The sequence below is a fragment of the Nannobrachium achirus genome, assembly GCF_963921795.1.
Source record: "Nannobrachium achirus genome assembly, chromosome: 4".
NCBI classification, from domain to species: Eukaryota; Metazoa; Chordata; class Actinopteri; order Myctophiformes; family Myctophidae; genus Nannobrachium; species Nannobrachium achirus.
The window spans coordinates 12292945-12317930 of NC_137813.1; the positions used below are offsets into that span (position 1 = coordinate 12292945).

Below are 24986 nucleotides of genomic sequence, written 5' to 3' on the forward strand. Positions count from 1 at the left end.
TTTTAGAAATGTGCACTCTCTATAGTCTATACACTTAAACTTTATGTTGGTTTGTTTACTGTTGAGTGAGAAACAATGTTGCGCATTAAGTTAACCCATTTAGGCCTAACCTATTAGCAGGGTTGTTAAGTAACGGATTACATGTAACGGGATTACGTAATCAGATTACAAAAAACAGGTAACTTGTAAAGTCTCAGGTTACATTTTGAAATGTGTAATCTGGATTACAGTAACGGTTCTGAATGATGGGGGTTACATGCTGGATTACATTCTCCCCTTGCCCTCATCAATTTTACAAATAAGTTATAACGCCAAACAATAAAATAATCAAGTCGAATCAGCATAAAGTACTGCCATTTTGCTTTAGTATATTTCTGTTGTCCTTTTCCTAATTTCATAGGCTCAATATTCTTGTCTAGTTATCAATGGTAAAACGTGTTTTATTTAATTAAAGAGAGTTTTGCAAAAAAGTAATCTAAAAGTAACTGAAAGTAACTAGTAGTTACTTTTTAAATTGTGATAATCAGATTACGTTACTGACTACATTTTCTTTGCAAGTAACTTGTAACTGTAGGGGATTCCTTTTTAAAAGTAACCCTAACAACCCTGCCTATTAGGCCTAAATCAGAATTTAGCCTACAAAAACAAATATGTTGCAACATACTGTACATGTACTGTAAGCCCCTCCCTCCCATACACTAAAATGTGTACCCGGCCTGAATGGGTTAATCATCTGAGGACCCCCCTAAAACAATTTGGGGACCCCCTTGGGACCCACAGGTTGAGAACCACTGATCTAAATAAATAACACTTGATGAATAAATAGATATAAAGAGATTATAAAGTCATAATGTTTCTCTCAATAGTGTTGAGTGCTGAGGCTGTTGCTGTGGAGGAGAGATGGTGGGCTTCGACCCAGGGGCTCAGCGTGCCTCTCCCACCCCAGAGGAGGCAGCCCTGGCTGGGTCGGCTTCTGGCATGGTCACCCGAGCCCTGGTCAGCCCCATGGATGTCCTTAAGATCAGATTCCAGGTAAGAAGATGACAGCACCTTATTACCTTATTTTGACGAAAATGTATAATTTTTCCTGTTATTTCTGACCATTTAATAAAGCGTAATATCTATTTGTGCTTTGAGTAAATTAAACCACAATTAACAGAATGGTTACATAATAATTATAATATATATATTTTTTGTTCACATAATTTGTTCATTGACACATGATGCTGGCCTGTCCATCAAACCTTCCTCTCCATATCAGGGGTCTTCAACTGGGGGTCCGGGACCCCTAGGGGGTCCTCAGAGTTACTACATGGGATGGGGTCCTCCAAATCTTTGTGTGATAGAAACTTTTTTTATGTTAACCACTTGAACCCTAACGTCCATATTCTGAGAACTTTTGACAAAAATTGCCGATCTACAAGCTCACAACACCTCGCGCTGTGAGCTTGTAGATCGGCTATTTTCGAGAGGTTGTGGTGTAGAGGGAAAAAAGAGCAGACTAAGTACAGCGTTAAAGGTCAAGTTTATTTAGTATTGACGGTTCAAGTGATTAAATATCTGAAAACATTAATTGAGATGAATCCAAAATATACTGATGATTGTGCTGTCAAACGATGAAACTATATGGAACCTACGAAAAGGTTGTGGGGGTCCCTGCTTCATCTCTCGCTCAGCAAACGGGTCCTTGGCCTGAAAGCGTTGAAGACCCCTGCTCTATATTATCGATCCACAGTTGCAGATCGAGAGAGTTTCGTCTCGGAGTCCAGAGGGTAAATACTGGGGTTTGTTCCAAGCCTCGCGCTGCATTCTCAGAGAAGAGGGACTGCGTGCGTTCTGGAAGGGTCACGTCCCTGCTCAGCTGCTGTCTGTCTGCTATGGGGCAGTGAAGGTATATAAACGATCCACAAAAACGTTCTATGTCTGGTAGTACAATGAGTATCAGAATATGGAGTTTTTAACTTTTAGCTATTTAGAAAAAAGGCCTTCTTTGCTGGAATTACTGCAGCAAAGAAACTCCTTGTGTCTAGGTGGAAACCTTCACATTCCATTTTGTTTCAAAAATGGAAGCTATCCTTTCTGAATTTTCTAGGGTTGGAGGCATCAATTGCAAGAGCAAATGGGGCAAAAAGGCAATCTATTGATGCACTCACATTTGCTGTAGAAAAGATCAAAGCACAATTATAAACTGTGAAACAGGGTATTTTATGTTTTTATTTTTTGCCACCATAAGCCTTATACATACAATGATGTCAATGCAGTGTCATGTCTCATTAGTTGTGTCATGTTTGGAACCCAAAGGGAGGGTGGGTTTAAAGGGGAGGGAAGAAGGAGAAAGTGGAGAGAGGGTAGCCCCGCACACACTCACAAAGCAAGAGATACAAGAGGATCTGTGGATGTATTTTCTTGTTTTTGTGTTAGTTTTTTCTCAACATCTGTAACCTGCATAATGTGTATGTTCGAAATGAATACTGACCTACTGCCCCAAAGATGTTGTGAAAAGGAGGCTGCTTTTTCAATGTAAAAATGAAAAATTAATAACAATTTGGTAAAAAAAAAAAAACTTTTAGCTATTTAATAATCAAAGAATCACGTAGCCTAACTCTCACTACCCGAGTATAAATCCTTTGTTTGCCTTGCAGTTTGTCAGCTTCGAGCGTCTGACCGAGGTCGTCCACGAGACCACGTCGCTGGACAGCAGGACGCCAGCGGTTCATTTCCTGTGTGGTGGTCTGTCCGCCTGCCTGGCGACGGCTGCCTGCCAGCCTCTGGACACGCTGCGGACACGCTTCGCTGCACAGGGAGAACCCAAGGTGGGACGGAGCGGGCCACGGCGAAAACCATGGGACATACACAAAAATAAACTACAAAAAAGAAAACTAGAAAGATGCAATTGGAAATTGCGAGTGTGGTTGCTGACGGTTGCTGACTACCTTCTACAGTAAGCTAACTGTCGTGTGAAGCTCAACCAATTGATTCCCTATTGATTCCCACTGGGCGATAAGACAAAATAATAATAAAGTTAGAATATGGAGATGAGGTTTCTGTCTGACAGCAACACGTTTGGCTGTGTTGCTCATTCCACGATTGCCAGATCCTTACAAGCTGTACCTTGTTGTAAAGGTGACAAATCAACGATAACAATGATATCAAACACAATACCATTTGGCATAATTAAAGGGGAGACATAATGGAACGAATTTTGGTGCATTTTGGGTCGGCGCTATCCACACGTTTGGCTGTGGTGCTCATTCCACGAATGCCTGATGCTTACAAGCTGTACCTCGTTGTAAAGGTAACGAATCAACGATAACAATATGTTTCATATATGTAAGACAGAATTCATTTCCCAGTGAATTCCTCGCGGCTCACGTCAGTGCAACCACACGCTAACCATTCTGTCCTAATCTTCAGGTGTACAAGAACCTGAGACATGCGGTGTCCAGCATGTACCACACAGGAGGAGTGGTGACGTTCTACCGCGGCCTGGTTCCAACTCTGGTGGCGGTGTTTCCCTACGGTGGCCTGACCTTCTTCTTCTACAATGTTTTCAAACAGCTGTTCGCCCCGCTAACGAACGCAGGAGGCAGCTCTAAAGGTCAGTACACAGTAAGAGAAAAGTGTTCTTCATTCAACCTCTTTGGGAAACGTGTCCTTTGCCTTTCAATAATACTATAGTCAATACTATAGAGCAGGGGTCTTCAACGTTTTCAGGCCGGGGACCCCCAAACTTATGGGGAGATGGAGCAGGGACCCCCTACCACCTCGTAAGGTAGGGGGGTCGGGGCTATGACATATTTTTTATTTTAAACATGTACAAGTTACAGCGAGCAGGGTGGGCCGTACCACAACCATTTCTAAACATACTACTTATTAACTGAGAACAAATGTCAATAATATGTCAATAGCAATCATGTATTCAAGCTATTCAAAATGGATAGAATCATGATTTATTTTTTAACATAAATGTGGAAAATGGAAAAAAAAAAAAAAAAAAAGGAAAAAACTTTTTTTGAAATCCTTTTTTTTTTTTTTTTTTTTTAAGCAATAATTTCGCGGACCCCCTGCAGTACCTCCGCGGACCCCCTAGGGGTCGCGGACCCCCTGTTGAAGACCCCTGCTATAGAGCTATAGTCAACTTTTCTTGAAAAACGGATGCTAAAATAAAAATAATGTTTGGAATGTTATTTTATAAAAAAATAAGCTTCATATATATGTTGACCACAAAAAGCCTAAAATAATGAAAAAATAATCATTTTGGCCATTGTCGGGCCGACACTTTGTTTACATCCTATTCTAACACTATCAAAGAATAGACTAGAATGTAAACAAAGTGTCAGTCCGACAATGGCCAAAATGATTATTTTATCATTATTTTACGCTTTTTGTGGTAATTTTTTAATAGAAACATGAAACTTATGTTTTTATAAAATATTTTCGAAACATTATTTTTATTTTAGCATCCGTTTTTCAAGAAAAGTTGACTATAGCTCTTTTAAGGTGGCCCTCCACCAAATGGACTACTACAGACTGGCAGTAGGGGCCGACGTCGGATGATATCACATTTTCAACTGTCAAAAAGTTCTGGTCAAAGTTCTGGATTGGACACATATTGTCCAAGAATCACGCAAATGGGTACACATATCTCTGATAGTAATCATTGCTACAAAGTGCGGGCGATTAAATCCAGTCAGCCAGTACAATAAATGATCATTAATTTAGCTGAGTATTTTCTTTGTGATCTCTCTCTATCCAAGGGAGCCTGGGCAGTCTGTTGTGTGGCAGTGGTGCCGGGGTCATCAGCAAAACACTCACCTATCCCCTGGACCTCTTCAAGAAGAGACTGCAGGTCGGTGGCTTCGAGGAGGCCAGAGTTCACTTTGGACAGGTAGGTTTGCACTGTCCCTAAATTCAGGGATTAAACAAGCAGGGGTCTTCAACGTTTTCAGGCCAAGGACCCCTTAGCTGAGAGAGAGATGAAGCAGGGACCCCCACAACCTCTTCATAGATTCCATATAGTTTCATCGTTTGACAGCACAATCATCAGTGTATTTTGGATTCATGTCAATTTGTGTTTTCAGATATTTAACCACTTGAACCGTCAATACTTAATAAAGTTGACTTTTCACTCTGTACTTAGTCTGCTCTTTTTCCCCTATACACCATACCTCTTTGCCGAAAATAGCCCATCTACAAGCTCACAATGCCTCGGCGTTGTGAGCTTGAAGAGATTGTAGAGATTTGGTAGAGAGTAAAAAAAAAAAAAGTACGTATATTATAACTACGTTTTACCAATAGAGGGTTTACATGGTACCGGATATGCAGCTCGCCAAATAAAGGTGAATTGACCCTAGTGCATGACGGAGGACGATATCACGACAAATGAAATCTCCACGATACGATTATCGCAAATGGTTTTTTATCACGATAAATGATAATATCGATTATCATCCCATCACTAGTGGCAACTGAACTTTAATCAATGATGTGTATGGTTTCCATGTGTTTCCTACATGCAGGTTCGCAGCTACAGAAACTTCATGGACTGCGGGTTGCAAATAGCCAAAGAAGAAGGCCTGCGAGGGTTCTTCAAAGGCCTTTCCCCCAGCCTGGTGAAAGCCGCTTTTGCAACCGGATTCACCTTCTTCTGGTACGAGTTCTTTCTGAACGCCATGCAAGGACTCAAGGGAAGCCACTGATGAGGAAACAGACTCAGGATTCATAAAAATGTGCATGGCACTTTTATTGTGATGGACAATCAGAATAAGAACAATCTGTGGCTGAGTCCACAGAAAGAACGTTGTATGAGAGGTGAACATGGGCTGTGTAATTGATAGAAAATAATCCTTTAAATCAGGGGTCTTCAACAGGGGGTCTGGGACCTCCAGGGGGTCCTCCAAATCTTTGTTTGATAGAAACGTTTTTTTTTCTCCTTTTTTATATTAACCACTTGAACCCTAGTGCCCTGTCCATATGTGGAGCTTTGGTGTAGAGGGGAAAAAGAGCAGACTAAGTACAGAGTGAAACTCAAGTTTTTTTTAACTATTGATGGTTCAAATGGTTAAATATCTGAAAACACAAATTGACATGACTCCAAAATACACTGATGATTGTGCTGTCAAAAGATGAAAATATATGGAATCCATGAACAGGATGTGGGGGTCCCTGCTTCATCTCTCTCTCAACTAAGAGAGAGATGGGCTGAAAACGTTTTTTTGCTGCCGGGCAGACAACTCATATCTCCATGTTTCAACTTTGTTTTTTGTTTTGTTTTTCATAAGTTAATGCAGCATACCTTTACGATTTACAAGCTCACAATGTGTTGTTTGCTAGCTATTTTTGCTATTCTTTCTTTTTTGTGAAAGTGGTCAAGTCTGTCTGTTTGTTTTACAAATATTGAACCAATGAAAGGATTAAAAAGAGCATACAAGGTTTCCACCAGACAGCGACAATATTGTGATATTGAATGTAAAAAATAGGAAAGCCTGCTAAATTGCATAAAAATGGCTTGAGGGATTGAGGGGTCTTTCATGACATTTATTTTCTTATGTGGGGAAACGCGCTGGATAATAATAATGCATTGGGGTTGTATAATAATCTATGTGCCTAAAACATATCTGTACTGTACACATGTTCTAAAGGTAATATTTATCTTTGTCTGTCACTAAATATTGAAAAACTAAATTCAGTGTCACGGGTGACCGTCACCGATATGTCTACTGTGGACTTTAAAAAAATATGTTCTCATTCTGTTATTTTATAAAATAAAGTTGTTTTTTTATTTAACAGAATTGACTTTGGCATTGAGAAGTACATTCAGAACCAGATATATTTGCAAAGCTCTAGAATGGTTGTGTTTGTCATATATCTGGTCCATTATTTATTAAGCATTTGAGCCACAGACCACCATTTGATGAGATTTAGCCTCTCAGACCCCCAAACTTTGAATATTTTGTTGCTGTATTGATGTTGCTACAATTGGAGCGATAACAGGCAAACGTTGATCAAAATAACAATAATTCTACATAATGTAACTCTTGGAACCCTTTCCCAACATTTATTAAACATATTTATTGCGAGTGTGTGCATGGAAATGCTCAATTATAACAAAAGTGCAGTTTTTTCCACCCCACTCCACATTCTTTGAATAATATCCCTCCCTTGCCCTGCTTTTAAATTAACCTCCGGTAGGTGGCAGCAGAGCCATTTCAATGACTCTGCACTGCAGGTGGCAGTAACGCAACCTAACCTCGCCTCAACGCAACCTTCAGGACGAGAATCCTGCTTTCATCACCGTAGAAGAAGAACAAGCAGATCCTGCTGCTAATGCTAAAGCTAATCTGTGCACAGGAATGTAAGTATTAGTGTGGACAAAGTTGCTGTTTATTTGACATTAATTATGTATTAATTCATCTTCTCTCCAACAATACGTCATGTTTACGCTGTCAAAACGTTATAACGTAATTTAGAAGCCGTTAATGGTGTTAATACTTCATTTTAAGCATCTTAAAACCTGGGATAAAAAACTTAAAACTGCAGCAAGTCGTGTTGCTAACTAGTTAGCAAACAACAACAACAACAACAACAATGTCGTCGTGGATTTAACGTTAATGTCACACAGAACCAGTAAAGGCTGTGTTTTAAATCTTTTAATTATGCTTGTAATAACGTGTATTTATGAAGCAGCAGGCGTTGCATTAGCCATATTTAAATGTTATGAATTTGTTAAATGAATGGAATCGTTAATCAGCTATTGGTTGGTTGGTGAATCACAATGGCTGATAATGAAGTTGTCAAATGACACATCAATGAGAGCAATGTTTTTAATACATTACTGAATATATTTGTTTGAAAAAAACAAAAGAAAACATATGTATACCATAATTATATAATGACAAAACATTGACAGTCTTTGTGTGAACCTTCTCATCTGTAAATTGTTAAACGAGATTACCTTGATTAGTACAGCTGTTAATTGAATAGAAAGCAATGTTTATTTGCCATTATGCTGTTTTATTTTCAACATATTGGCATTGGATGCAAAAGTTGTAAAAGTAGTGAAAATAGCCCTGTCAGCAAGCCTGTGTTGTACTTGTGAGCTTGCTTTTCGATGGCCTATGTTTGCTATTTGACAAACATGGCCGAAACATTGTTCTAATTGTTGGGTAAAATAAAATATAAAGCAGACGTTCCCTTCTTTTTCACTATCTTTGCTATTTATCATATTTACCTCAGATTATATGGGGCTTAAGTCGTGGTTAAATGAAATATCATGTTTGGTGTTTTTCACAGTGCGACATCTCCCATACAGTTGAATGCTATAATCCACTACATGTACGATGGAAAACTCCAAAGACGACCTCAAGATCCAGTCATTTGACCCGGAGAACCAGAAGTTGCTGAAAACGGCACTCAAAGGTCAGTTCACTTTATAAAGCATGATATTGCGAGTGGAGCTGTCACGATTACACATTTTAATTGACGATTGTCATACAAATAATTGCGATTAATGATTTAATTGTGTTTTTGGCATTGAAGACTGGAACATATGAATACAAACTTAAGTTCTGTTTGCCATATAGGCTTCATAATCACAAACTGCACAGGGCAGATTACTGAAATATTTAAACATTTTATACTTAGAAAGGTATTTTGAGTGCTCGGGTGGCGCAGTGGTAAAGTCCCTGCCAACCACCACGGAAGGTTGTGGGTTCGAATCCCCTGTGGTGCAACCGGCTATGTCGGGCGTCTGTGCGAACACAATTGGTCCGTGTTCGGGGGAGGGAAGCCGGACGGGAAGGGTGATACTGGTCATTGCATGTATTCCTATGGGCTGGGGCGGCACCTGTCAGCAGGGAGTGTTGGGCGGGAGGAGAAGGACGAAGGCTCTACGTCCTCCTGGTGGGGGCTTCTCACTGGCAGGTGAGTCAGTAGGATACAAGAGCAGCGACAACACAGAAGTGTGTAGGGAGGAATCAATTGTTATAACAACTAAATTGGGTACAAATAATTGGCTAAAAACCCTCTGCGACTCAAGTTATATATAAAAAATGTATTTTGAAAATAGCGGAAATGGCTCATCAAGTTTACAACGGTTCACTTTGTGACATGTAAGCTTGTAGATCTGCTATTTCTGCTCTTTTACACGTTTCAACATGGAAACGATTATGACGATTATGCAAAATAATAATAATAATAAAAATAATTGCGATTAGGCGATTATGTTATAATTGTGACAGGCCTAATCGCGAGGATGCCAATAGTTTAGAATTCTTGTTTTTCTCGCATTCCTTCACGCCACGGTGAATGAGGAGGAAAAAGCAAAGAAAATACTTGATGAATTGAAGATGGCAGTTCATGATTCATAACAGTAAAACTATATACACACACATATATATATACTAGACCTTACCCGTTCGAAGATATGTGCTCCAAAATAGTTTTTTCATACCCGTTGGAAGATGAGAGAGAGAGAGAGAGAGAGAGAGTTTCATACCCGTTGGAAGATGAGAGAGAGAGAGAGAGAGAGAGAGCACATTCCTAACTGTGAGAGAGAGGGGTGTGTGTGTGTGGGGCTACAGATCCCATGGCCTGGAGGAACGGACCGTAACCCTGACAACAGGCTAAGAAAACGCTAATAAACAGCTTTAATTTAGGAGAAATGAAATTCGGGCTCCGTCAGCGTTGGTATAATGCTAATGGCCAATACCATGTGAACTTTGGGATCAGTTGCTGAAGCGAGTGAATAGATAAACGTAGATAAGCGTGAGCGTTAGAGCGTGAGTGAGTTTGGAAAATTATATGTTTGATATATATATATATATATATATATATATAATTTCATAAACTTCAACTCACCAGCAGGAATGCCAGGGGGAGTGCACGGGCGTGTGAACTCAGCGTGCATGTCCAGGTGTGCTCCTCGTTTGAGCATGAGGCTGTTATGTGTTTTAATTTAAATGGTTAAGTTCGAGTGAAAATGCAAGTGAGGATTATGACAGTATACGTGACACTTGGATTATACTGTGAGTTGTGTGTTCATGAATAGATTTGTCATTTACATTTAGTTTTACTGTTGTTCTCTTTTTAAGATTATTATAAAAGAAAAACATCAGTATAATAATCTAGCTTATTATCTGTGTGCCATTTGTGGTGTTTCCAGATCCTGCTTCAGTGAACCTGGAGAAGGTCTCTAACGTCATCATAGACCAGTCGTTGATGGACCAGGTGTTCAGTAAAGAGGCTGGACGCATCTGCTTCGCCATCGTACAGGTTCCTTATGTTTTGTTTATTACTTTATTCAGGGTAACCTTACCTTGCGTCACCAGGCTTTCCACACGGAGGAAAGCCTGGTTTTCATTCTAAAACTGAGCTGTGTGATGTGGTGTAGAAAAAAGGAGAACATAATGTGAATCAATTAGTTTAGTCACGCTACGGGTGGATGAATTACCAAATGAGTATTACAGTATACCAAACAAAAAAAGACACATTTTTAACGAGGGCAATCATTTTGGAGGTGCGCCAGCGCTCTGGTTTCCACCTTGGGTTATATGCGCTCTAGACCGCATCAGAAAAAGGAAATGGGAGTTGATCCCAGACTACTTCACTGGTAAATGGTGCATTTATACAATATACAACACAGCGCCTTTATCCAAAGTGGTTTACAAAGTGCATTGGATTCACCGGTTCTCACACACACAGTCACACACCGACGGCAGAGATAGCCTTGCAAGGAGTTCACTTCAGTGTCTTGCTTAAGGACACTTCATCACATGACTCAGGGAACAAACTGAGAACCTTCTGATACCCAAGGCTCTGCTATGCTTCACAGTCCTACCGACCAATCACAGTGTCACCAAGTATAGTTGACTTGACTGTGTGTGAGCTAGCTCTCTCTCTGCTGCATAGTGCGGGAAACTGTAATGGCACTGTGATTGTGTGTACTTCTTTCCTCATGGATTCTGTATACTGTAGTTAATTGCTGATGGTGTTTTCTTCTCTCCAGGCTGAAGCCAAGCAGAACAATGGGAGCGTGTTCAGGAGACACCTGCTGAACCGGCTGCAGCAGGAGTTCAAGGACCGCGAGAAGCTGAGGCAGCGCTCCCGACAGGAGTGGGTTTGCTACGTCACCTTCATCTGCAACATCTTCGACTACCTCAAGGTCCGAGACGCTTTCATCCAGTTTTGGGACATCATTATATTAGTAGCAGATGTTGCATGCCCATGGTGTAACTGTTGTTAGTGTAATTTTTCGGTTGGTTTATGTATGTTTTGTTGATGTGTTAATTGCAGGTAAACAGTGCGCCCATGGTTGCTCTGGTCCATCCGGTGTACGACTGTCTGCTCAGACTGTCCCAGCCAGACGCTCTGGTCAATGAGGACGAGGTGAGCTTTTATTGATCAACTTACATTATTTAATTTACTGTACGATTATACCAAACTGGGTGGGTGGCTGCTCAGTAGGAGACTCTCAGTCTCTTACTGGATTGACTCTACCGGTTATACATTTATTGGATAGAAAATAAGTAATTTATTGGGGCGAACTACTCCTTTTTAACTCATTTAGTGCCAGCGCCCTCTAGGGGCCATAGAATGCCAGGGTATCTCTCATAGGCGAGCGCTTTAGCTTCCAGGACCTCACCTTCCAGGACCTCACGTGCTCACGTTCATGCACGTCATGGAAATGTCCCGGATGATAATGCTAACAGAATGGCTATTCCCATTTTGTCATCTAAAAGATCATTTTTGGGCGATTTCGCCGTAAATAAACCTCGCGCCGCTTCCCTAAAGACACAATCCAGAGATATAAGCCTTCAAAGATGTGGTCTTTCATTGGATTAGGCGGAGATTGGCGATTTCGTTCGCAAATAACGGCCGGCCGGGAGGTTGCTAGCTTGCGGCTAGTAGCTAGAAAAATCAGGCCAGGCTTCAGAAGGCCTCTTATCATTTTATTCATTTCATTAAAAAAAGCCGGACTACTTCGGGATCGGCACACTTGTGTACTCATCGGAAGCGGCGCCGAACATTGGGTGAACATTGGGGAGCTCAAAAATGTATTTTAAACCATTTTTAATGGAATATATCGTCGGACAGAGTAGAATGGTTAGCTGGCTAGCGGCTAGCGAGCCAGGACCACCCACGACTCTACAAGCAGCTCGGGGTAAGTGAATTAATAAAAAAAAAAACTAGTTCGGGATCGGCACAGAAAGAGTTAACTAATTTACTGCCTTTAAAAAATTACAGACTTTCGAGGTTGACCGCCGCGATTTTCCTACCTTTTAACGTGGGCGTGTGCGCTGTGCGTGTCCATTGTGTACGACTGTGCACGGATCGTGCACAATCCATGTGCACGTCATGGTCCACCCCAGTAAAATCCATGCCACATTCGCTGCAGGAAGTGAACTGAGGAGAGATTGACACAGCCTAACATGTTGGCCCCAAACCGGAAGCACTGTTTTTGGAGCACTTAGGAACCCGATTTCGGCGATCCGATTTTTGATTGTTTTGAATTCAATCTAATAGGTCGGGAAACTCAGGCGTGGCGGCCTGGAGCAACAGGAATAACTTGGGATATGTCAGTAAATGAATTAATGATTCAAGAAATTCAAGAAAGATGTGTTCTTTGTTGTTGTTGTGGACCTGTAGATGTCTCTCTGACTGGCTGTCCTGTGTTCCTCCATGTTCCTCCAGGTGGACTGTCTGGTGCTGCAGCTGCACCGCATCGGGGAGCAGCTGGAGAAGGTCAACGCTCAGCGCATGGACGACCTCTTCTACCAGCTGCGAGACGGCTTCCTGCTGCAGGTAGGACTGGCTGTCTGTCCAACTGTCCAACTTAGGTGCCAACTTGAAGGACGACGTCAGCACTTTTTGGCCTATCTTCATATAACTGGTCCTCACTAATGTTCAAGATAAAATAGCACAATTCTTTTCTACTCTGTCTGTGTCTCTTAGGAGAGTCGTGGGCAGTTCAAAAACAGAGACGCAGACCGAGTAGATTTTTTTTGTTGCTTTTTTACCATCATATGAATCATATGAATATACGTTGAAAAGTGGTGAAGTTGTCCTTTAAGTAGGAACCTAATCTAAATTGCTGATCGGGTACCCATGAAAATGATAAAATCCCAATAATTCATACAACAAGCTTCAACAATTATCATTGTTTTGTCATGGAATAAACATGGAAGAGGTTGCTCTTCATCGTTACATTTGTTTAAGTCGATAATTCATGTAATTATTAATTTGTTTAGAGGAACAATTTAATGCCAGTATTTTTAGGACAAAAGGTTTAAGCATTGGATCTATCTCAGGTACTACTAATATAAACAACTTGTACTAAAAATAAACACTAAGCTACTTCAGTTAATGCTACGCTTCTATTAGTTCTGTTAACGCTAAAAAGACTGAAGAAACTTTTATGTTTTTCCCATTATGGACGATAAGAAGTGGAATCGATAAAGTGGAATCTATAAATTCCTAACGATACCCATCCCTATCTTCTCCAGGACGGGTTGACCTCCATGGCCCGACTGCTGCTGCTGGAGATCCTGGAGTTCAGGGCGGGAGGCTGGATACTCAGCGACACGGCACAGAAATACTACTACAGCGAGCTGGCAGACTAGTGCCGCCCCGGGGGGCAGTGCCTCAGCCCACCTGTTATTTAGGTGATGTCATAGGCTAAGGTTGGCACGGAGGTCTGACGTCAAAACCATGGCCCTCTGGGTCATACATCCAATGTTAGATTTTTTCCTAAACCCTGACACCAGGGTGTTTAAAACGATTTTGTTTATATCGTGAAATTAGCAGCTCTACAAGCTGAGTTTGAAAAGAAAAGAAATAATGACCAAAAGCTCCTTTTTAAAACGGCAGAACTGGTGCATTAAAGAAAAGAAAAAAGGTTTTTACTTGATAGAACACCTTGCAGATTTGGAGGTTCAGTCTCACCAAATAGAACATACAGTTCTACTGGATTCAAATATTTTTGAGGAATGTTTTGTCTTAAAGGAAAAAAAGCTAATGGGGTTTTTTAATGAGAAAACCTTTTTATGACCCAGGGGGTGTGGCTTTGATGTCAGTAACTACAGTACTTTATAGCCAATAATACAGTAGTAGCACTTTGAATACGGTTTTCTTTATGCGTAGAGAATCCTCCTTTGCTTAATTTCCACTGTTTACGAAAGATGGCAATCGACGACGCGCGGCTAATCACGCCTGTCAGTCAGTGGTAGTTCAGTAAAGATTGAAACATTAGGATATGGGTTTTTGGGAAGTGGTAGAATAGAACAAATTGATGGACATGGCTTGATTTATACATAGTAGTATGCCAGGAATCGTGTGCCGAGATTAGCTTGTTTTGGGGAGTTTATAGATCAGCTGTTTTGGACACTCGGCACTCAACGGCGTCTAATGGTCAATTCATGCTTTGTGTGACAAGTGTCGAATGACATGCCATTTCATGAAACGTCTGCTATCGTTTCCCAAAGGCACGCGTGACACCCACTGCAAAACAAAGCACAAGTTGACATTAAATCAGGAGCACTTTGCCCATTTTCAACCATACCTTCATCTAATGTTCATTTTAACAAGGCACCATTTCTGACCGCTCACCCTGTGTCTCAGAGGAGGCCCACCAGTGACATCATCTTAGGCAGATTTGCTCATTTCAAACAAGATGTCAAAACTTTTTCTTCCTTTTTAAAAGAAATCCCTATCATTGTGCCAACTAATTCCTCCCCGCACACACATTTCTGTGTGTTGTCACTACTGATGTATCCTACTGGCTCACCTGCCAGTGAGGATCCCCTACCGGGAGGATGTAGCTTATCTGCAACTTGCAAGACGGGACCAAAAAAGGTGTTCTTGCCGCACTCTGGAGATGATCGACCTGAAGTTCATCGATACCACTTCCAAATTTGGACATCGCTTCCAAACAAATGGCTTTCCATTCCTGCTTGCCAACTTTCCGGGAAGAGAAAGGATGTATTTTATATTAGCTTGGAATCCCCATCAATGATGTCGCTGGTAGCTCAGGTTTCTGAGCTGTCCACGGCTCTCCAATGAGACTCGGAGTGAGTAGTCATAAATGGTGCCATATTATAATGAGCGTTGTGAGGACCGATTATTTGAAGTTGCGGTTACAGATGGGTGAAGTGCTCATTTAAATTAGAAGGATTGCACCTATGGCATGAAGCCGGGGATGCAGATTGTGCAATTGTAAATAGTTGGTAAAATAAGAGGTTTAGTTAAAGAGATTTATCCACTATACTGGTATGGTGTGTTTAGATTGATTTGGTTGCTTATGGGTTTGAATACCAGTTGAAGAGAAAGTTGCTGTTTTGTTTTTTTAAAGGTAATTTGTTTTAGTTCACATCTTGCTGGCATTCCAGTTTTAGAAAAGGTTTACACTTTGTGGTATTTGCATTTTTTTTATATATATATTTTGTATGGATCCAAAGTAGTACCAACGGACATTCCAAACAGTGATGTACGCTGTGCATTTTGTTTTAGTTTTAATTCAGAAATACCTGTGTATTTCTTCAGCTGTTACTTGAACAGTGAACAGTTGTTTTCAATTATTTTGGCAGTGAGTATGGTATATATTTGACAAAAAAGATTGTTAGTTTTCCAATATGTTTGGATTGCTTTGACTGAAATATGTTCAATCATTTCAAGGTTTGTTTTTTTGTGTGGAATAATTTATATTAACATTTATATTAACACATCTCTGCCACTTTTCAGATTAAGGTGTGGTTTTCCTACGTGTGCTAGTCACGATTCAAGTGTCAGAAAAAGCGTTTGTTTTAGTTTATTTCAGGGATTATTTTGTTACAGATTAAGATGTGCTCAAACTTTAATATAGACTTTTGTTAACGTCTCAATAATGAATACTAATATGCGGCTTCGGGTGACATTATCATAAAGCCAGGTAACGTGTAGGAATCAGAATTCACATTTGTTTTCTTTGAAATGCAAACGTTGCCAATATTACATGTACAGCTGTCAATCCAATACAGGTCAAGATATTTTGTCATCCGGGTGCTAATAGAAATGTTGGATTTGCCCCCCTACTGTTTAAGAGTTACAGTAGGTCTTATATTGGCAGGTTGTGAACTTGCAGTATAAACATGGGGCCCATTACTTTATATTTGATAAAAGCTGTTGTCTACTCTGGGTGTTTTGTTCCACCAGCACCAGCACATACCAGTAGCTGATTCTTTTATTATTATTTTATTCTGTGGCTCATTTGGCAGCTTTAATGATTCCAAACCAAAGCCGTGCCTTGGGGTTAAATGGTTACCAGGAGGGGAAAGAAAGGTCCTTTTACAGCTCTAATGAGAGCTTTTGGACAGAAAATAACTCATAGCCACGATTTGCTGTGAAATGTTAACCTTGTTATGTTGGGTTATATTTGGCTCTCAAGCTTTTCTGTGTCAGGGACCACTTGAAAATCTAGAAATGTTGAAAAGCGATCTGACCAGACCACTCTAACACGGCAGCCGATGGGTGTGTGTGCCACGTGCATTTTCACATCCATGTTTATTTTAATGATCAATCATTTGTGAGATGGTTGGATCGAAGGAACCAACGTAGTATACTTTTAGCAACACAGTCCGGAACTAGTGTTCACAATTCCATAACACAATCGTCGACTGATCATTAAAATAAGTGTGTGTTTATTATAAAACTAACACTAGAGCAAATGTTTCTGCCAGCATAAGGAGCACTAGAACTGGGCTGAGTTTCCCAGTGAGTTTGTGATGCAAATAGGGCTTATTGGTGGTCCAATTCCACAGTGAGCACAGCATATTTGTTGAAAAAGAGAAAACACTAATTATTGAGTTCTGAAAGGTTACTAAAAGAAAACGAAGTCTGGGCAAGGCCAGTATAGTTCTGTTGAAAACCACGTGTTGTAAAAATCCAGGTTTATTTTTGCAGGACCATCACATGAACAAACCTAAAGGAAAAGTAGGTTATATTAATCTGATCACAAAGGACGTTCTGATGTGACAGGACACAGTGCTAACTGCCTGTTGAATATATTTTGTAGAATTCCTTCTGTACATAGAGTAGGTCAATTCCATTTGTTTTCTTCCTATGGTTGGATTGTACACTGAATGTAAAAGATGTTTAAATAAATCTTGAGTTTGAAGAATGATTTGGTGCGATATATTTATTGCATTTGTACTTTTTTTTTTAGATCCCAACAAGATGTCTACAGTTAACTTAATTCACCAATATTTAACTTCTCTCAAACTTTTACAACATTGTCATTTCACCAACAGTCTTCACTATTTACAATGAGTCTAGAACATGGGCATTTGGTTGTCTGAAATTTCATACCAACATTTATTATGCCAAATAAGACTATTGAAGAAACCAATGTTAACTGCTATACACTGTTGAAATGGGAACATGTTATGTAGTACCTATGCTTTGTCACAAGATGGTGCACTTTCCTAACATTCGGTGTGGTCTCAGTATGTACAAATTAAAACTTTCATTGTGTAATACACTGTCAATGAAAAGCATAGTTGACAAATAGCATACTGATTATTATGTGATTCAGACGCAACATTATTGATTTGTCTCATGCTGCTCGGTGGTTGACAATTAATTACCCTGACCGTTTGGAGAGGAACCAGTCCAAGTGCTTAACACCATTCCTTCAGACCTGTGGGTTGTATTGCTTTTCTCATCAGAGGTGAGCAATCTGAAAGAGTGTGTCTTTGTGCCCAGAGAGATAATATCACAAACCACTCCACTGATCAACAACACATCTCTATAGCACACCACCATAATTACCTCCTAACCTTTACCCACGTCATGTTTTTGAAATATTTTAATGTAAAAGTTTATAATGGAAGTCAACAAGGCTTGGCTTGACTGAAATCATATGTCATAGATATGTCATAGTCATAGATGACTGATGTCACAGGCTGGTCACTTGAAGTTTGTCATCCACATTGGAGCTCGGCGTTGCCATGATGTGGATCCCAGATCCACATGATTCAGTTTTTTCGCAATTTGTGTCTTTGGCACTTGAAGCAGATCTACTACTACCACCATCGATAGTGTGCGTACGCTCTGTTGGCCTCGGCCATCTTGTGCAGCTCGTGTTTCTTCTTGATCACGTTGCCTTCCTTGTTGAAGGCCATCAGCAGCTCCTGGGACAGTTTCTCGTACATGAGCGTGCGTCGGTGCTTGTTCTTCCTGCACTCCGTGATCATCCAGTTCATGGCCAGGTAACGACGTCTGTTGTCCGTCAGAGGGATGGGCACCTGAGGCAGGAGGAGGAGGGACACGATTGACCCATTAAGACCTGAAGCAAATTCTACAAATATCTTCTAAATCCTAACCGTTTTCTGCAAAACTTTATGTTGCTATATCAGCAAAGATTGCCCAGAACAAAGTTTTTAGTTAATTATCACTTGTTTCATCCTTACTGTGGTGCTTTGGCAGAAGTCATAAAGATCAATCAATCTATTGATCGCTATTTAGGGCAGTCCTTCAAATCAGAAGGGTGATATTTGTTTTCAAATCAGTGTGCACAGTGTTGTTAGCACTGTTTAGCCACCAATCTATATTGAATTTAGAATGTCACCATTATATATTTTGTCTACAAGAGACTACAACATGGATGTTGTAGATTAGCGCAGAAAAGATCCAAATAGCTCCCATTAAGAGGATTTTATTGAATGCAATGATGTGACGACATCGGAGCAATAGGCTTTGCTGCTAAAAATTTCAAGCTACAGCGTTAAGTGAAATCCTCTTAATGGGAACTATTTGGAATGCAGATCTTTGTGCTCTAATCTAAAAGGTATTTTATTCTATCCAGCATCCATTTTATTGGACACAGGGATGAATGATCTCTTATCGCCTGCCATCTGGCTGCGCAAGACTAAACCTAATCTCCTAAATATATAAATATAAAAGTGTTGTGTTAAGTGTTATCTCACAGACCTGATAGTTCTTGCCTCCTTTCTGGATGGTGGCCAGACCGATGACAGGCTTACAGTTTTCCAGGGCCTGGTGGAAGATGGTGTACGGATTACACTCGATCTCTTCCTTCTTGGCTTCGGGAGACTTGTGGTACTTCTCCACCTGTTTCCTCTTGATGTTCTCCAACGTCTGTCAGAGGGAGACAAAGAGGTGTTATTGTAGATGATGCTGGCATGTTAACAGGATCAGAGGAGAGCAGGTTCCTCGCAATCTACGACGTTCCCTTACCTGATTCATGATGTCTCTGGAAAGAATCTTGTTTCCATCTTTCATCATCATGTTGATGAACTTACTGTGGAGAAAACAAAACAACAGTTTATAATAATAATCTTTATTGTCCCCGAGGGGAAATTTGTCTTCACAACACAAAACCATATCACACAAAACATCACAAAACAGAACATCAGGTCCCCACCATTCACAGAAAACCATCCTAGCGACGGGGGCGCTTGCTTAGCAGATTGTTTAGTGCAGCACTGGCTGAGGGGACAAAACTCCTGCTAAACCGTACCTTGTGCCACGTCAAGGTTCTGTATCTATGCCCCGATGGCAAGAGGTCGAAGTAGCGATACAGAGGATGATCAGTTGGATTAAAGCAAAATAAAATCTCATGACAGCTGTATGCTCTTCTTAATCAAACAAGTTTGTAAGTACATTTTGTATGCCATCTAGAATGAAATGTAAGCCCAAACTTACAACTTACAAATAAACATGAAACGTTTAAGATACTCTCAATTTAACATGCAATATTGTCAAGATAATGAAACTATCAGAAGTGTTTCTGGTATTCAAGAAACCACCAGATGCTATTTTATTATAGTATTTGCTTTTCTTTCAGTTTATCACTTGGCAAAACTTGGTCGCATCGTAGCCACATACATTGGAAGGCCTTTTTTTATGAATATGACTTTAGGACTACCGGATTGAATTACTATACTCTTTAAGGACTGGTGACACGTGTTCAGTACCTCACGACTGGGTCGTTGAACGGGGAGCTGGACTGTGAGTTGCTGGCTGCCTTTATGGGTCGGACAGCTTTCAGTTCCCGCTGCTCCTTCTCCTCTGCACTGAGCTCCGTCTCTGGAACGCTGAACAGCTCCTTACGCACCTCTGGGTCCAGGTAGTATGGATTATACCTGCTCCACCTCACCACCAGCACCCTGCAAAACCAAGACATCAACTGTCTTATAGTGGTTGATCTGTCCGTGTGTGAATAGGTGAATGTACCCTCAATGACCAGCATACAGTACATGCCAGTTAGATAGCATTTTTCTAGGCTTTTATATCCACAAGTTTCCAACGCCTCATAGTGCATTGCGCAGACGCTGTACCGAGCTTCCGGCGCCGCAGCCGAGTGTGATTTACAAGCTCACAACAGGCTGCATCTGCGACGCGACGTGAGCTTGTATGTCTGCTGTTAAACCGGAAGTGTGGTCCAAATAATCTCCAGTCGCCTCCAGCAAACTCCCGCGGAAAGAGGTGGATAAGGTTTATACTGAATATGTGCTCCGTTATAACTACCATCGTCAATGTAGTACAAGTAGGTGCAGTGGATGCATTTAACACTTTTGTGGACTATGTAGCTTGCATACAAGAAGGCACTTTTCACAGAATCTACCAACAGGCAGCTGACGCTACCTGACGGCCCCTCCCGTGAACAGCTACCAGGAAAAGAGGTAGATAGACCTGGCAGCCTTCCAGCGGCATGTCCGTCCGCTGTCAGAATAACAATGGGTGGATTTCCGGCCCATGGGAACAACACTACAGAGAGCGCTTTAACACCAAGCATCAGTGCAAGACCAAGAACCTTGTTTCCTCTGGTGATCCAGCCTAGGACATTATACTCACAGACTGGTTGTTGGAGGGGTTTAGACAACTTGGGATGACCAAAGACCAGGCAGAAAGGCTGCCATACATGGCGCCTACACATCACTACTTGTGCACATGGAGTGCTGAGTGTCAAGCGTGTTGTATCATGAGGAGATTGAGGACATATCCATACGTTTGTGAATGTAATTGTTACTGCCCCTAAAATATTTGTGTCCCTGTGTGTGGACATATATACATTGATAAACTGTGTGTGTGTGTGTGTGTGTGTGTGTGTGTGTGTGTGTGTGTGTGTGTGTGTGTGTGTGTGTGTGTTGCCAAAATGTAAAAGTACTCATTAAGCATAATGTTCCATTTCCCAATCATGTTATTGGATTGTCATTAGTAAAGCGGTAGAAAAGGAAACGGCCCGTGAGCTCTGTTACAACTGCATTAATCACTAGAAAAATATTGTTCCTTCGAAACAATTGTGGGCTCGCTTCAAGCCGGAAAACAATGGCTATAAAAGTACAAAACGTCAAGATCGCAGGCAGTGCTCTCTTTGACGTTACTGACGTCAAAGATTGGTCCATTTTGTTCCAAAAATGTGTTGTGCAAAAGTTGACCCGCTGGTGGCGCTATAACAGGCCAATGTAAGAAGGGTGGTATCTGTTCCTTGACCTATTGGGAATGTGCTTGCAAGATTTCACGCACATTGCAGGCTTTGTTCATGATTTGAGGTGTTTTTGGCTTTGGCCACTTTATCGCTGCTTGCAGCTATATTCATTTTTTTTTTTTTTTTTGTGTGTGTGTGCACTTCATAGGCATATTAGATAAAGGTCCTTAGATTGTGTGTAGAATGTTTCATGCAAATTGCAAAAAAAAATCCTAACGGGTTTAAGCGTTTCACAAACTGCTCAAAATGATATAGCGCCCCCCTTTGGCCAATTGGGGTAAGATTGGTTTTAGTGATATTTGGACTAACACTCTACATCTTTGCCAAATGCCATGAACATGTTACTTTGCATGTATGATTTAGAGGCAGAAGAATAATTTGCATAAAACTGCAATATTCATTAAATTTATTTAAAAAAGCATGTTTCAATTTTAAAGAAATCCGATCCGACAGATCTTTAGATATTGGTCCAAAGTTCATGTAAAAAAAGTTTTGTGCACATGACGCGAAAATTCCAGAATAAAAGCGTGTTTAAGCGTTTTACAAACTGCTCAAAATGGCGGAAAATGTAAGGGCGGAGCTTACTTAACAAAGACACAGATGTCTTCCGCTTGAGTCAAAGCACGCGTGTAAGCAAGTTGCGTGTCTTCAAATGAAACGAGTCATGACTTATGCCCGTTTGAAATTTGAATTTTCAAACGCTTTGTATAGCGCCCCCCTTTGGCCGATTGGAATAAAATTGGTTTTAGTGATACTTTGACTAACCCTCTACATCTTTGCCAAATGCCATGAACGTGTAACTTTGCATGCATGATTTAGAGGCAGAAGAATAATTTGCATAAAACCGCAATATTTATTGAATTATTAAAAAATAATGTTTCACTTTAAAAGAAATCCGACCAGACAGTTTGACCGTATTGGTCCAAAGTTCATGTGAAAAAAGTTTCATGCGCGTATCGCAAAAATCCCAGGAGGAGATAGATTTTTACTGTTTTTCATATAATTCCGAATTGTGGGAGACCTAAAGGTCAGAGGTCAAAAGTTAGAGGGTAAAAGTTGTTCGGCATGAGGAGACGCATAAGTGTATACAGGTTTCATGGCTGTATGTATAACACAGCATGAGCTATACCTGTTCAAAGATCGCACTTTCGAAGGCTTCCTACAGCGCCACCATTTGGCCGATTGCTATAAAAAATAATAGCACACTTCGCCACTGTAAACTGAACACATTGATGTTTTTATTTTCATTTTCTCACTAAGTATGTAGGAGTAGAAAGGAACCGAAGATCCCGTCTACTGATTGCCTGCCTGATAGATAAATAATGACAATATCTAAAGTGTGCTCGCCTTATAGGCGAGCCCACAATTAATGCATTGGTAACACATTAATGATTAATCATGTGTTCATCAATTTGAACATGGGTCTGATTTTAATGACTTCATGTGCTGCTGCTGGACAGCTTAACCTATAACAATTAACAATGCACCATTCATCACTTAATGTTAAGTTGTGTATTCATAATCTAAATCTGCAATGCATCTTAAGCTGTCAAATGTGATTGAATTGGAGTTTTAAAAATGCAGTACATCTTAATAACGGTATTATAAACGGCAATATAAAGTGTAACTGTAAATAAATACATAGTTATAGTTAGGGTGACCATATTTCCAGCCACTCAAACCGGGACGCAAAACACTGTTGCCTAAAACTGGGACCCTAAAAGCAATGCGCACGTTACCGCGCACGCGCGTGCCCATTCTCTAACGTTCGTGCACGCGCACACATGCACCTCAGGGTTGCAAACAGGCAGTGAGTGATTGACAAACAGGCTCAGTGTTGAATTCAGACACGCAATGAATTTGTTCCTTTTTTCTGATTGGTTAGGTGAGCATGTTTTCATGAAAAGAACATGATAAATGTCTATACAACCACTGAAAACAGCTACTATTATTTTAATTCTGGTGAAAACCGGGACAATTTTGCAGTGAATGTTGAAAACCGGGACATATTAGTGTTTTAGAGATATTTGTCGGGACACTGGGACACGCAGCTTGAAAACGGGACTGTCCCGGGTAAAACGGGACGTCTGGTCACCCTAGTTATCTAACATATAATTCACCAAATGTCTGAGTGAGTGTCTGAGTGAGTGTCTGAAACAGCGTTTCTCCTCAGTGGCTGGAGCAATTGATCTGAAATCGCATCACCATTAGCATATGAACACACCTGACATAACTGTGAAGCCCGTTTGTCACTTTCACAAATTGGCCTCATGGTGGCGCTATAACAGTCCACTTTACGTTTCGGCCTGTAACTCTTGAACCGTAGGTCGGAACATTAAAATTCTTTTTTCCCTGGATTCCTTGGGTCAATACGCATCTCCCGATATAGGCCCCGCCCATTTGCGTCAGGATAGATTTTCCGCCATTTTGAATTTTCTCCAAAACACACTTTTTGCTCCTTTTCCTACATATTTTCTTCAAATGTCACGAAAATGGGTACACATGATCTCTGAACCCATGCAATGAACATAGTCAAGGGATATTTTGATAGTCCATACCGTTCGTTCGTAACGGGCCTCCAAAGTTAGCGGGAGGGGCCCGTTTTGCAAACAATAGCCATAAATCACAAACAAAACGTCGAGTCAACACTGAATTTCTGCCACAGGTTGCGGGTGGCTTACTCAACGAATCCCCAGAAGCATTTCCAATTCGACCCGTAGAGGGCGTCACAAACGCGCAAAACGTAACCGTTTTGTTCCAAAACGCGTTTTTCAGGCGGACCGACCCTCTCAAAAAGAAACACAGACCACTCTGCGGATGGTCTCACGGTCCAAACCGCTGCACACACACACACACACACACACACACACACATTAAACGAAACGGGTATTTCTTACATTGATGCTCCTACATATTATCATGCAAGTACCAGTTAAAGTTACTTTCCATCCCTCATATACCGTGTGCACAGTGCACATCCCATAACCCACACACTGCACATCATTTCGGAGCTCATATCTTTGAACGGGTAAGGACTAGTAGTAGTTAATTTCCTAATCAGTAACCAGTCCACAGACACTATGCACACATACAGTTTACTGTTACACACTCATATTACATCATCTATTAGCATTGCGTCAGTTCACAAATCAGCACGAACCATTAAACTGTTTTATAATGATAGTTATTATTAACTTATGTCATCAGATATTAAACCAGAACATGTTTTTATGAACAGTTACCTTGGAATCCAAGGTTTTAACAAACCCGTGATGGAGGCCGCCATCTTGGAAATGTGCCTGTCAGGACCCCACACGTTAGGACCTCTATCAGATGCCTGAGTGGAAAGAACAAAAACATTGCTATTATTATTTAAAAATCAAGGTAATACCAAACGTTATGCCACTGCCACGTGTAATATATCAGACGTGTAAATATATATTTATCTTTACATAAAAATAAAAAATAAATTACACGCCTGGAGGGGGTCTCTCCTGAAAACTGC

At 40.7% G+C, this 24986-nt stretch overlaps 3 protein-coding genes across 4 annotated transcripts; 2 read left to right on the forward strand and 1 right to left on the reverse strand.

Annotated features, from left to right (window-relative positions):
* The first annotated feature begins 899 nt into the window (after positions 1-899).
* On the forward strand, positions 900-6245 carry LOC308283796 (mitochondrial thiamine pyrophosphate carrier-like). Its single transcript, XM_080724291.1, has 6 exons — positions 900-1032; positions 1736-1891; positions 2643-2813; positions 3415-3598; positions 4758-4888; positions 5520-6245. The coding sequence occupies exons 1-6, from the start codon at positions 901-903 to the stop codon at positions 5697-5699; spliced, it is 954 nt and encodes a 317-aa protein (XP_080580417.1). The 5' UTR covers position 900; the 3' UTR covers positions 5700-6245.
* Positions 6246-7307: 1062 nt separating this feature from the next.
* On the forward strand, positions 7308-13619 carry mif4gdb (MIF4G domain containing b; the record flags this gene model as incomplete). 2 transcript variants are annotated; one of them, XM_080724006.1, is made up of 7 exons in its annotated part: positions 7308-7354; positions 8312-8418; positions 10163-10272; positions 11006-11161; positions 11293-11385; positions 12691-12801; positions 13503-13619. In XM_080724006.1, exons 2-7 carry the CDS (start codon positions 8340-8342, stop codon positions 13617-13619), a joined length of 666 nt encoding a protein of 221 aa, XP_080580132.1. In that variant the 5' UTR covers positions 7308-7354; positions 8312-8339. The 2 variants fall into 2 exon arrangements, with proteins under 2 accessions (XP_080580132.1, XP_080580131.1); XM_080724005.1 differs by having other exon boundaries at positions 7310-7354; positions 8293-8418.
* A 3710-nt stretch (positions 13620-17329) lies between these two features.
* mrps7 (mitochondrial ribosomal protein S7) lies at positions 17330-24773 on the reverse strand. The gene is made up of 5 exons (XM_080724235.1): positions 24724-24773; positions 19968-20159; positions 19228-19291; positions 18961-19128; positions 17330-18275 (listed from the first exon to the last, which is right to left on the reverse strand). Exons 1-5 carry the CDS (start codon positions 24765-24767, stop codon positions 18054-18056), a joined length of 690 nt encoding a protein of 229 aa, XP_080580361.1. The 5' UTR covers positions 24768-24773; the 3' UTR covers positions 17330-18053.
* Between the last annotated feature and the right edge of the window lie 213 nt (positions 24774-24986).